At 46.0% G+C, this 13,566-nt stretch overlaps 1 protein-coding gene across 7 annotated transcripts in view; it reads left to right on the top strand.

Annotated features, from left to right (window-relative positions):
* The window catches only part of LOC119978443 (SAM pointed domain-containing Ets transcription factor), a 110,202-nt gene that overhangs the window by 78,620 nt on the left and 18,016 nt on the right, over window positions 1-13,566 (top strand). For all 7 annotated transcript variants that reach the window (XM_038820090.1, XM_038820088.1, XM_038820089.1 and 4 more), the window contains one exon: window positions 4,022-4,219. In XM_038820090.1, coding sequence (XP_038676018.1) covers window positions 4,022-4,219 — 198 coding nt within the window. The remainder of the gene's footprint in view (window positions 1-4,021; window positions 4,220-13,566) is intronic.

The raw sequence follows: 13,566 nt of genomic DNA, 5'->3' as shown, positions 1-13,566 counted from the left end.
CCGGAATCGGACCTGGGACCCTGGAGCAGTGAAGTGATTGTGCTATCCACAATGCTACCGTGCTGCCCCTATTGGGAGCTGTTGGTGACTAAATTGACAAATACGCAAAATTCAACCCCAACCCAGCAGAAATATACCTACTTCCAGTTTAACCGCAGAAGGTTTAGGTATTCGATTAACCTGTTCTAAAACGCTGGGCTTATTGTTTTAATATGTCAATGAGGCCCTATCCCAGGAGGGTGGTGGAGTGGGGAGGGGAGATGAGATGGGATGGGATGGGGGAGGTGGGGGGGAATGGTCAAAGAAGGACCGGAAAATCCCGCCCGGTGTTTCAAGTATAGAGAGAAGCTATTGTTCTGCACCATGCAATGTCAAGTGTAGCAGATAGAAAGTTAGGGCTAACATTGTTAATGTAGTTGGACCTTTTATGCATTGCTCACAGGCAGCTGAAGAATGTGGTGTTTTATAAGGAAACTAATATTTTGTGGTATTGTCTATGAAGGGTGAACAGTTGTGTATTTTCAGAAGGGAAAAGGGGCTAAGGAAGTGAAAAATTGTGGGGGTAATGCATAATTCAGAGAATACAATTTTCAGCTGGAACCAGTGGACACTTGTGGTCAGGGAGTGAACATTGAAGGGGCCATGAATGGGGGCCATATCAGGGCCATGAGCATTTACATAGATGATGAGACCTTGGTCAAGTTAAAAAAAGACTACCCAGTTCAGAGAAAGGGAAACAAAAGGAAGTTATGATTATGTGACACTGAATCGTGTGTTGGCTGTGATTCAGTCAGTATGACTCTCACTTATGAGTTGAAGAACTTTAGATTCAAGACCCTCACCAGGACTGAAGGATTGTTGCACTGTTGGAGGTGTGACATTTGGTTGAGATGTTAAACCAAGGAATTGTTTGCCCTATCAGATGTCAGTAAAAGAACCCATTGCACAAATTTGCAGAAGAGCAGGAGAGTTACTTCCAGTGTCCTCACCAATATTTATCCCCCAATCAACATGACAAAAAGATCAGCTCAGTGTCGCATTGTTGTCTGTGGTAACATCTGTGCAAATTGGCCTTCACTATTACAACAGTGACTACATGTCAAAATGATTCAATTGACCAACCTTGGGAGGTCCTGTAGTCATGAAAGGCGCTATATAAATGCACATTTTTTTTTAAGACTGCAAGAGAAAGGGAAGACACTGGGAAATTGGGACATTGGGTTCCTGGGAAAAACAGCTCCGAGTAAGGTCCTGATTTCAACACAGTGATGATGCAGAAAGGAGAAAGCATGTTTCGAAGCATTAAATCATACAGTACAGAAGGAGACCATTAGGCTCAAGCAGGTTATTTGACAGAATTATCTAATTCACCCCAACAGTCCTGCTCCTTTTCCACTCTACGGCCGCACACTTGCAACATAGGGCGAACAAGGGAATAGAGTTAAGGAGAGCATTAAGGCAGAAAGTGTTGGGAATGCTCAGCAGGTCTGGCAGTACCCGTGAAGAACGAAACAGAGTCAACATTTGAAATTGATCACCTTTCATCAGAATTGGACATAGTTAGAGATGTGACAGGTTTTAAGCAGGGAGGACAAGTGGAGAAGGTAGGAAAAGAGCAAGAGGGGAAAGTTGGTGATTGGGTGTTCGGCTGGAGAGATTAAACAACAAAAGGGAAGATGGTTAAAGAAAAAATGGGGATAGTAATGGGGCAAATAAAGAAACAAAAGGTCTCGAGAGGTGTGGATGAAAATAGCAGGTCATTACCAACAACTACCATCTAAAAACTGCAACAAAGCTTATGATCTGACACTGTTGAAATTAATACTGAAGGCTGTAAAGTTACTAATTGAAAGATGGGTTGCTGTTCCTTGAACTCCAGTGGAGCAGTGTAGGAGGCTGAGAACAGAAAGGTCAGAGTGGGAGTGGAGCAGAGATATACGATAGAAGTAGCCAGACGGTCAGGGTCATGCTTGCAGACTGAACAGAGATGTTCTGCAAAGCAGTCACCGAATCTGCTTTTGGTTTCCCCAGTTTGGAGGAGGCCACATTGTGAGCAGCGAATACAGTAGACCAGATTGTAAGGCATGCAAGTGAACCAGCTTTCATATGGAAGACGTGTTTGTGGCCCTGGATTCTGGGAGGGAGAAGGCCAAATAGCAGGTGTTACATCTGCATTTGCATTGGAAGGCGCCATGGGAAGAGGAGAGAATCTGATCGTGATATAAAGAATGGGCTAGGGTGTCATGGAGGGAACATTCCCTTTAGTATGTGGAAAGGGAAGGAGAAGATGTATTCGATGGTGGAAGTGGCAACCATGATGATCTGTTAAATGCAGAGTTTGGGGGGAATAGAAGGCTGGGACGAGGAAAACCTGATTGTGATTCTGGGAGGAAGGAATCCCACTTGTGGCCTGAACGCAGGTGTTCCGTAAAGAGGTCACACAATCCGTGTTTAGTCTCCCCAAGTCGAGGACCATGACCCCACATCAAACAGCAAGTCAGAGTTTGAGACTGTCACTGACCTCAGGACATCTGAGATCTACACCCACCTTGGTTTCTTTACCTGTCCCACTATTTCCATTTTTCTTTACACCATTGTCCTCTTTGTCATTTAATCTCTCCTGCCTTCCATCCCATAATAATTGTTCCCTTGAGCTTGGTTCTTTATACTCACGTTTATTTCCTCTGTAATTCTGAAAAAACCTGTTACCTCACTGTAAAGACGCATCTTCACAGATGAACACAAAAAGGATTTATTAATAAGAATTGCATAGCAACCTCTTAACTGTAGCTCGCTCCCAAAATCTCTGGTTGCATAGGAGCCTCTCTCACCATGGAATGATTCCGCACTGTGAATCCTGATTGGTCACAGATTCCATGTGACCCTTAATCTGCTGTGTTGCCCCTAAAGCGATAATCACTACACTGTGGTCAGAGCACTTAGAGTTACTCATCCATCAAGGTGATGAATGAAGCAAGGCGAACAGTTGTGTTCATGGAAACTGTCAACCACAGCCACTAAGAGAACTGAATGAATGACTTGCAGCTAAAGAATCTGAGGGGTTTGAACACAGTTCACTGCTTTTCTCTTTCCAGGAATGGACACGTGTGCTTCTTCTGTCTGAACCAGCAGGTGTATGCCCATGTCTCTATGGGGGGGTCTCCTCATCTAGGGGGTCTCTGGGGGGGGGTCTCCCTATCTAGAGGGGTCTTGGGGGTGTGGGCAGTGGGGATGGTCTGGTGGGGGAGGGGTGGGCAGGTTGTGCATTGTGGTAGGGAGGGTGGCCCATAGGTGGTCTTTGGGGGCAAGGGGTTACCCCTTTGGCCCACAGTGAGGTCCACCATGTCAGAGCCACTCTGGTAAATACCAGTAGTTATCCACGCCCACATAATTCCCGGTCCAGCTGACCAGAGAATCGTGAATGCCTGGGCCCACTAAGTGGATGCAACTGGATCATTAGGACACAGTTGCATCCATTAGCCTCCCCCCCCCCCCCCCCCCCCCCCACTCCGCTGGTGTGTGGGCGCAAATCCCAATTCCGCTGCCAGCAGTGGGGCCGGACCATAGCAGATGGTTCGGCGCCCGGCACAAACCTCGATTTCAGCTGGATGCTCATTCCTCCGCCCGATCGCGATCTGCATTACTGGCGTCACGGAGCGCAGAATCCAACCCATAAAATCATAGAATTTCTATAGTGTGGAAGGAGGCCAATTGGCCCATCGAGTCTGCACCGACCCATTGATAGAGCACCTTTACCTAGGCCCGCCTACCCTGTCCCATCCCCATAACCCCACCCAATCCACACATCTTTTGGATACTAAGGGGTAGTTTTACCTTGGCCAATCTGCCTAAACCGCACATCTTTGGAATGTACTGGACAGAGTAAGATGCAGGTAGTCCCATTCAGATCAAGTTGATACAGTTCACTTGAAATGCATGCCTTCACATTCTGGAATGAATTGTCTTGGATTGATATCACACTCAGATACTATAAACCATTAATTCCAATTCTTGTTTGCAGACCCGATAGAGTGGAGTGTGGGCAACGTTCAGAAATGGATTTTGTGGACTGAGCATCAGTATCGACTGCCGCAAATTGGGAAATCTTTCCAGGAGCTCAGTGGGAAGGACCTGTGTTCCATGTCGGAGGACGAGTTCAGACAGCGATCGCCCATGTGTGGTGATATTTTGTACGCACATCTGGACATCTGGAAATCTGGTATGTGCTCAACTCAACAGAGCGAGGCATCATTGGCCCAGACACTAATCCATACCTGTATTTACCAGAACTGTTTTCCATCTCCCCGTTTTGCCCTGCAGCAGTTGATAATAATAATCTTTATTATTGTCACAAGTAGGCTTACATTAACACTGCAATAAAAATTCACCACACTCCGGCGCCTGTTCGGGTACACAGAGGGAGAATTCAGAATGTCCAAATTATCTAACAGCACATCTTTGGGAGGAAACTGGAGCACGCGGAGGAAACCCGCGCAGACTCAGGGAGAACGTGCAGACTCCACACAGTGACCCAAGCCGGCATTCAAACCCGGGTGCCTGACGCTGTGAAGCAACTTTGCTAACCCACTGTGCTACCCAGCCACTCCTTTGGGGTACAATCTCTTCCTTCTCCAACTCTTCCCCCTCCCCAACTCAACCCCCCACGTCCATGCTACCATGAGTTAGCCTGGGGAGCAGAGGGAGGGCAGGGGGCTGGTAGGGAGCAACACAGCATTCATTTAATGGCCAGAGGCTGTGGGTCGAGACTGGGGGAAGCACAGTAGCACAAGTGGATGGGCAGTATGGTAGCACAAGTGGATAGCACTGTGGCTTCACAGTGTCAGGGTCCCAAGTTCGATTCCCCGCTGGGTCACTGTCTGTGCGGAGTCTGCACGTTCTCCCCGTGTCTGCGTTGGTTTCCTCCGGGTGCTCCGGTTTCCTCCCACAGTCCAAAGACGTGCAGGTTAGGTGGATTGTCCATGATAAATTGTCCTTTGTGACCAAAAAGGTTAGGAGGGGTTATTGGGTTACGAGGATAGGGTGTAAGTGAGGGCTTAAGTGGGTCGATGCAGACTCGATGGGCCGAATGGCCTCCTTCTGCACTGTATGTTCTATGACAGTCTATGACTGGGGAAGTTTCAAAGTGTGTTTTTCTCCTTCCCTGCTGACACACGACGGTCGATCTTAGGGTCGGTCACTGCTGACATCTTATCTGAAATCGTCTCACTCAACACAAACCTGGGATTGCACCTGCAATGCGATTGCTCTATTTCTGTTTATCCTGGATACTTTATTTTGATATCTCTCTCCAACTCCCCCCCCCCCCCCCCCCCCCCCCCCCTCCCCAACTCAGTGCCCCTGGAAATTCTGCCCACCTTGTGATTTTGTTGAAGTGTCACGCTGACATTCTGGCAAGTTGAGTGGTTATCCGATGCCAAGCATGATAACCATCCCACCGGGCTCCTTTTCCAAGGCAATGCAGGCGTCACTGCCTGGGTTAATTGTGGTGCCGGCAGGCAGTCCAAACCACTGGTCAAATTATGTCTAAGCAACCGAGTCCACAGTGTAGACAGGACAACTCCGCTCCTTGTCTGGATGGTACCTGGTGTACAATAGCTCGGGGGGTACTAATATGAACGGGAAACTTTAATTTTTATGTCGGTGCTGCTTGGAATTCTTTAATATGAAAACTCATGAGCAGAGCCCCAGTGTGAGCATTTGTGAAGGAGGCTGGATGTCAGATTCAGAACTGATAAAAACTATAAAGGTTGTGGTTATAAAAACAATGCTGGTAAACCTCATTAGTATAAACCCACATTGCAAATATTGCTATTTCAGATGCTCATTATGAACCAGTTTGTTATTACAAATATCAATTCAAATTCTAGAATCGCGGAACTGTCATCCAGCTTACCATACTGGAAAAGGGGCTCTGAAAGATTTATCCACTGTTCAATTTCCAGGCCTGTTTTCTACTTTTAAATAGTTTTGCCTTTTCAATATTTAATCATTTACCCGTTAAAAGATATTCCCTTGCTCATTGTTTCTGCTGGGACACATTCCGTTCTAACAACACTTGCTGAAAAAGAAAATCACCAAAATCTCTCCCTTCAGAAATGATTCAAATTTGTGGCCTTAAGCTAACAACTCAACAAATAGAAATGAAATGAAATGAAAATCGCTTTTTATCACAAGTAGGCTTCAAATGAAGTCACTGTGAAAAGCCCCTAGTCGTCACATTCCGGTGCCTGTTCGGGGAGGGCGGTATGGGAATTGAACCCTGCTGCTGGCCTGAGAATCAGAGAATCCAACAGAGCAAATGGAGACCATTCAGCCCCTCAAGTCTGTCGACCCTTCAAAAGAGCACCCGACCTCGGCCCAATCCCCCACCTTATCCCTGTAACTCCACCCAACCTATGAACACTTAAGGGCAATCTAGAATGACCAATCCACTTAGCCTGCGCATCTTTGGACTGTGGGAGGAAACCGGAGCACCAGGAGGAAACCCATGCAGACACGGAGAGAACATGTAAATTCCACACAGACAGTGACTCGAGGGCGGAATCGAACCCAAGTCCCTGGCGCTGTGAGGCAGCAGTGCTAACCACTGTGCCACTGTGCTGCCATTTATAGGAGAAATGCCTTGTCCCTATTCAGCTCATTAAAACGTCTCACAATTTTAACTTGTTCCCTTGCAGTGAAAAGAGTCTCCGTTCTTCCCGTCGCTCTTCAATTCTGCGACATCATATAATCCTCCTTGCCGGTACGAACTCATGTTATAAACCTCTTCATTATCAGCGGCACTCATTACAATGTTAAAATATTACTATTGTAATGAGTTGCATCAAACCTTTACATTGCAATCCCATTCCTTATTATGCTCTTCATGACAAATTTCAGCAATTTTATGGACATTATTGCAGACACTGATCAAAATCCTGCCCACTGTTATTCAACTCTATTTACAATCTGCATTATTATAGATGGCGCTATTAGAAATCTTGTCCTTATTATAAACTCTGTCATTTATACCTTTTCCATTAGTAGAAATCTTTCCCTTGGTTCCGAGTGAAGTTCCATCATGATGTTTAGAGGACTTCAGTGAAGCTTAGATTACAAAGCCAATTGAGTGGTTCCCACGCATTTTTGCTGTGCTGATCAAGACAGATTGTTTTTTAATTACTTCATCAAAAGATTAAATATTTAAGTAGAACATTGCATTAAATACCCTAAGGTATTGGATGTAATGCTAATGCGAGGATGTAATGAAACAACTCGTAAGACTGGCAACACTCTGTGTCAGATTGACCACGCCATTGTTTTGTAAATCAAGTTACCACAGTGAGAGCTGATGGCACGAGATAATCTCTAATTCAGCAATGAAATAGCAACTGTACCCAGCTGACCACTTAGCTGATCACCTTCAGCAAGTGGTCAGAACCAAGCAAGCAACGCAAATGGCTTCCATCACTACGGAATACTGTAAACCGGACAGATGTGACAGTAAACCAGACAGTGAGTGACTGTAAACCAGACAGTGAGTGACTGTAAACCGGACAGTGAGTGACTGTAAACCGGACAGTGAGTGGCTGTAAACCAGACAGTGAGTGACTGTAAACCAGACAGTGAGTGACTGTAAACCAGACAGTGAGTGACTGTAAACCAGACAGTGAGTGACTGTAAACCAGACAGTGAGTGACTGTAAACCAGACAGTGAGTGACTGTAAACCAGACAGTGAGTGACTGTAAACCGGACAGTGAGTGACTGTAAACCGGACAGTGAGTGGCTGTAAACCAGACAGTGAGTGACTGTAAACCAGATAGTGAGTGACTGTAAACCAGACAGTGAGTGAGTGTAAACCAGACAGTGAGTGACTGTAAACCAGACAGTGAGTGACTGTAAACCAGACAGTGAGTGACTGTAAACCAGACAGTGAGTGACTGTAAACCAGACAGTGAGTGACTGTAAACCAGACAGTGAGTGACTGTAAACCAGACAGTGAGTGACTGTAAACCAGACAGTGGGTGACTGTAAACCAGACAGTGAGTGACTGTAAACCAGACAGTGAGTGACTGTAAACCAGACAGTGAGTGACTTTATACCAGACAGTGTGATAGTGACTTTACACCGGACAGTGTGATGGTGACTTTACACCAGACAGTGAGTGACTGTAAACCAGACAGTGTGATAGTGACTTTACACCAGACAGTGTGATAGTGACTTTATACCAGACAGTGTGATAGTGACTTTACACCAGACAGTGTGATAGTGACTTTACACCAGAGAGTGTGATAGTGACTTTATACCAGACAGTGTGATAGTGACTTTACACCAGAGAGTGTGAGTGACTTTATACCAGAGAGTGTGATAGAGACTTTATACCAGACAGTGTGATAGTGACTTTACACCAGACAGTGTGATAGTGACTTTACACCAGAGAGTGTGAGTGACTTTATACCAGACAGTGTGATAGTGACTTTACACCAGACAGTGTGATAGTGACTTTATACCAGAGAGTGTGATAGAGACTTTATACCAGACAGTGTGATAGTGACTTTACACCAGAGTGTGAGTGACTTTATACCAGAGAGTGTGATAGTGACTTTACATCAGACAGTGTGATAGTGACTTTACACCAGACAGCGTGATAGTGACTTTACACCAGACAGCGTGATAGTGACTTTACACCAGACAGTGTGATAGTGACTTTACACCAGACAGTGTGATAGTGACTTTACACCAGACAGTGTGATAGAGACTTTACACCAGACGGTGTGATAGTGACTTTACACCAGAGAGTGTGAGTCACTTTACATCAGACAGTGTGATACAGACTTTACACCAGACAGTGTGATACAGACTTTACACCAGACAGTGTGATACAGACTTTACACCAGACAGTGTGATAGTGACTTTACACCAGACAGTGTGATAGTGACTTTACACCAGACAATGTGAAAGAGACTTTACACCAGACAATGTGATAGTGACTTTATACCAGAGAGTGTGGGTGACTTTACACCAGACAGTGTGATAGAGACTTTACACCAGACAGTGTGATAGTGACTTTACACTAGACAGTGTGATAGTGACTTTACACCAGCCAGTGTGATAGTGACTTTACACCAGACAGTGTGATAGTGACTTTACACCAGACAGTGTGATAGTGACACTTACACCAGCCAGTGTGATAGTGACTTTACACCAGAGAGTGTGATAGAGACTTTACACCAGCCAGTGTGATAGTGACTTTACACCAGACAGTGTGATAGTGACTTTACACCAGACAGCGTGATAGTGACTTTACACCAGACAGTGTGATAGTGACTTTACACCAGACAGTGTGATAGTGACACTTACACCAGCCAGTGTGATAGTGACTTTACACCAGAGAGTGTGATAGAGACTTTACACCAGCCAGTGTGATAGTGACTTTACACCAGACAGTGTGATAGTGACTTTACACCAGACAGCGTGATAGTGACTTTACACCAGACAGTGTGATAGTGACACTTACACCAGCCAGTGTGATAGTGACTTTACACCAGAGAGTGTGGGTGACTTTACACCAGACAGCGTGATAGTGACTTTACACCAGACAGTGTGATAGTGACACTTACACCAGACAGTGTGATGGTGACTTTACACCAGACAGTGTGATAGTGACTTTACACCAGACAGTGTGATAGAGACTTTACACCAGACAGTGTGATAGTGACTTTACACCAGACAGTGTGATAGTGACTTTACACCAGACAGTGTGATGGTGACTTCACACCGAGTGTGATAGTGACTTTACACCAGACAGTGTGATGGTGACTTCACACCAACGAGGGTGATAGTGACTTTATACCAGACAGTGTGATAGTGACTTTACACCAGACAGTGTGATAGTGACTTTACACCAGACAGTGTGATAGAGACTTTACACCAGCCAGTGTGATAGTGACTTTACACCAAACAGCGTGATAGTGACTTTACACCAGACAGTGTGATAGTGACTTTACACCAGACAGTGTGATAGTGACACTTACACCAGCCAGTGTGATAGTGACTTTACACCAGAGAGTGTGGGTGACTTTACACCAGACAGCCTGATAGTGACTTTACACCAGACAGTGTGATAGTGACACTTACACCAGACAGTGTGATGGTGACTTTACACCAGACAGTGTGATAGTGACTTTACACCAGACAGTGTGATGGTGACTTCACACCAACGAGTGTGATAGTGACTTTACACCAGACAGTGTGATGGTGACTTCACACCAACGAGGGTGATAGTGACTTGATACCAGCGAGTGTGATAGTGGCTTGATACCAGCGAGTGTGATAGTGACTTTACAACAGCGAGTGTGATAGTGACTTTACAACAGCAAGTGTGAGTGAGTTTATGAAGCGAGTCCTGGCAAAGACCCTGGGCCTGGGCACACACTGGCTGATCATGGCAGAGGGGTGGGGTGGAGAGGATTTTAATGTTGTGCTGGATCCTAAGCTGGACAGATTGTGCCCCAGGTCCATGAGGGTGTTGGTAATGGTGAATGAGTTGTTGGAATTTATGGAGCGAATAAGGGTGGCGGACCTGTGGCGGTTTGAGAGGCCGAGGGCGAAGGAATTTCTGTTCTTTTTATATGTCCACAGGAGGTACTCCTGGATTGTTTTTTTTATCCTTTGCAAGTCGCTGTTGGCGAGGGTGGTTGGGATCGAATATTCAGCGATTGTTGTGTCTAACCGTACACCACACTGGGTGGACGTGCGGGTGAAGGGATGCCCGCTCTCCCCATTGCTCTTTGCCCCAGCAATCGAATGGAACTTAGGGCTACAAATGGGTGGCAGGGCATTGAGAAAAGGGTTGGAGCACCAAGTCTCTTTAGTACACTGATGACCTCTTGTTATATATTGTGAACCCGGTTGAAAGTTTTGACAGGGTTACAGGGATCTTGGGAGAGTTCAGTCTTTTTTCAGTGTACATGCTCAACACGGGGAAAAGTGAGGTATTCCCGATCAGCGCCCGGGGACGGGGTGGGGGGTGGTGGGGGGGGGTAGTTTAAGGAGGTTGCTGGTTTGGTTGGTAGCGGCAAGCTTTTGTTATGTTGGGATACATGTGACACAGAGCTGGGCCCAGCTGCACACGTTGAATCTGGCAAAGCTATTGTTTGCTCGTTTCTGTTCTGTACATCTTTGAAAATACCTCCAATAAAATATTTAAAAAAAAACATTTAAGAATGTATCAGACAGATTTATTTAACAGACTAACAGTGTGTGAGAAATTATCTAATAGTGATCATAAACTGACTGAGTTCACCGTAATGTTGGAAAGGGGGAAATGCAAAATAGCTACTGAGGTTCTAGATCAGGTGAAGCCTACGTCACTGTGGTGAGACAACGATTATCCAGAGTAAATTGGACCAATCTGACAACAGTAAAAATAGAACAGATCAGTGTGAGATACTCAAAGGGAATTTACTATGATACAGGGTGAGTTACTATGAGCTCTACCTGCCTAAACGATAGCTTTGAACAACTAACTAGGAAAGACACAACTTAAAATTAAGAGAAAATAAGAGCACAGAAAGGCAAAGAAAAAGAGCACAGATCCTGCAAATGGGGAAAACAGATACAATGAATAGCACAGGGTGAGAAAACAGACAGCAAGAGCTATACAAAGGGAGTATGAAGAGAAACTTGCAAGGATTATCAAAATCAACATTAAAAAATCTTTATAATTATATTACAATAAAGAGAGTGGTCAGGGACAATGAAGGCCCCTTGACAACCCATCATGATAATCTTGTCAAGGAAAATAAGCGGACTTGCTGAATTATTATTTTGCATCAGTATTTACAGCAGCAAAAGAGCTCAGCATGACTGATATTCCAAGGAAATTAATCTTGGATCAGGGACCGGAACTCACCAGTATTAGTATCAGCAAGGTGTTGGACAACCACCCAGAACAAAATGGCTTCCACCCAGCATTTTAAAGCTATTGGGCTGGATTCTCCGCCCCGCCGCGCCACTTTTCAGCCTCGACCCGCCGGCAGGATTCTCCGTTACGCCGGCCGGTCAATGGGGATTCCCATCGTGGGGCAGCCCCACTCTGTCGGGAAACACCCGGGCGCCGGCAAAACGGCGAATCAAGCCGGCGGAGAATCCCGCCCATTAGGTGAGAACATTGCAGATGCCCTAATTATAATATCCCCAAAGTTCTCTCAATTCAGGAATCCTTTAGATTGGAAAATTGAGCATGCCATCTCACTGGTTAAGAAAGGTGACATCGGGAAACCAGGGAATTATAGACCAGTTAGCGCAATATCTGTTGTGTCAAAATTACTCATGTCTATAACTAAGGGTTGCGTGACTGAATATATTGAAAATTCACAACTGATCAGAGCAGGCCGATATGGATTTGTAACCAAACCAAAGCAAGAGGGATTGACTGTAATGTTGTTTATATGGACTTCCAGAAGACATTTGATAAAGCTTCTCAGAAGAAACTGTTAGCTAAAGTGCACGCTTATTGGGGAGGATTTTTCAGATGATCCAAATAGTCAGTAGGGATTGCATCCCTGCCAGTACCAGCTGCCTTGCAGCCATTTAACACTCCAAGCCTGGTAGTCCCAGCAGCGCCAGTAGCAGTACTGGCCAGGACCAGAACTACAAGCAGATTCCAAATTCAAAATGTCAGAGCCTAAGGCCAGGTATGTGTGGGTGATCTCACAGCGAGGCAGGGGGTTGAGCCATGGGGAGGTGGGGAGAGGGGGGGGCAGGTGTCTTGATGGAGAAATCAGGCATGATGGAACATCTATTGGAGCAGACATTTTGGGGAGGGTTAGGGCGGGTGGGGGGTGGGGGGCAGGGGTGGTGTTGTGCAGACACCCCAATGTGGGAAGGAGTAGGCACCCTCTTCCCCCCCAACACACTTCCTACCCAAGACACGATCAGAGTGACTTTCTGGGCTTTTCCCCTGCTCCTGAATTGAGAAACAGCTCCTTAAGTGGTCATTAATTGCCTACTTAAGGGCCTCAATTTGGGTAAGGTGGATGGAGCGGACGTGGCCTCGCCTATCCCCCCGAAAAAGTGCAGACAGCTTGGGAGGCCGATGGGAAGGCCAATGGGGGATTTTACGGGCCCCTCCACCTGCAAACCCTCCAGCAAGGGAACCATAACATTCTGCAGCATGGTCAGCTCTGAAGGTGGCCACCACTTCCACACTGGGTTCCAAACACTGCACAAAGCTTCATGTTAGAGCAAAACTCTTCTATGCCCCTTAACAGCTGTCTGGCAGGCCTGCCAATGTACCCAACATTGGTGTATGTACGTGCATTCACCTTTATCAGAATGCTGCTCCATTGCTTCTCTCAGAAGTACACATTATCTACAAGATTATGAATGGCATGGGCAGAGTGGATAGTCAGATCCTCTTTCCTAGGGTAGGAGAGTCAAGTACTAGGGGACATAGGTTTAAAGTGCGTGGGGAAAAGTTCAGAACAGATGTGCGAGGCAAGTTCTTTACACAGCGGGTGGTAAATATATGGAACGCACTGCCTGGGGAGGTGGTGGGAGCA

Source organism: Scyliorhinus canicula, chromosome 15 (genome assembly GCF_902713615.1).
Source record: "Scyliorhinus canicula chromosome 15, sScyCan1.1, whole genome shotgun sequence".
NCBI classification, from domain to species: domain Eukaryota; kingdom Metazoa; phylum Chordata; class Chondrichthyes; order Carcharhiniformes; family Scyliorhinidae; genus Scyliorhinus; species Scyliorhinus canicula.
Note: the sequence above shows the minus strand (reverse complement) of the source record. Positions and strands in the feature narration are given on the sequence as shown.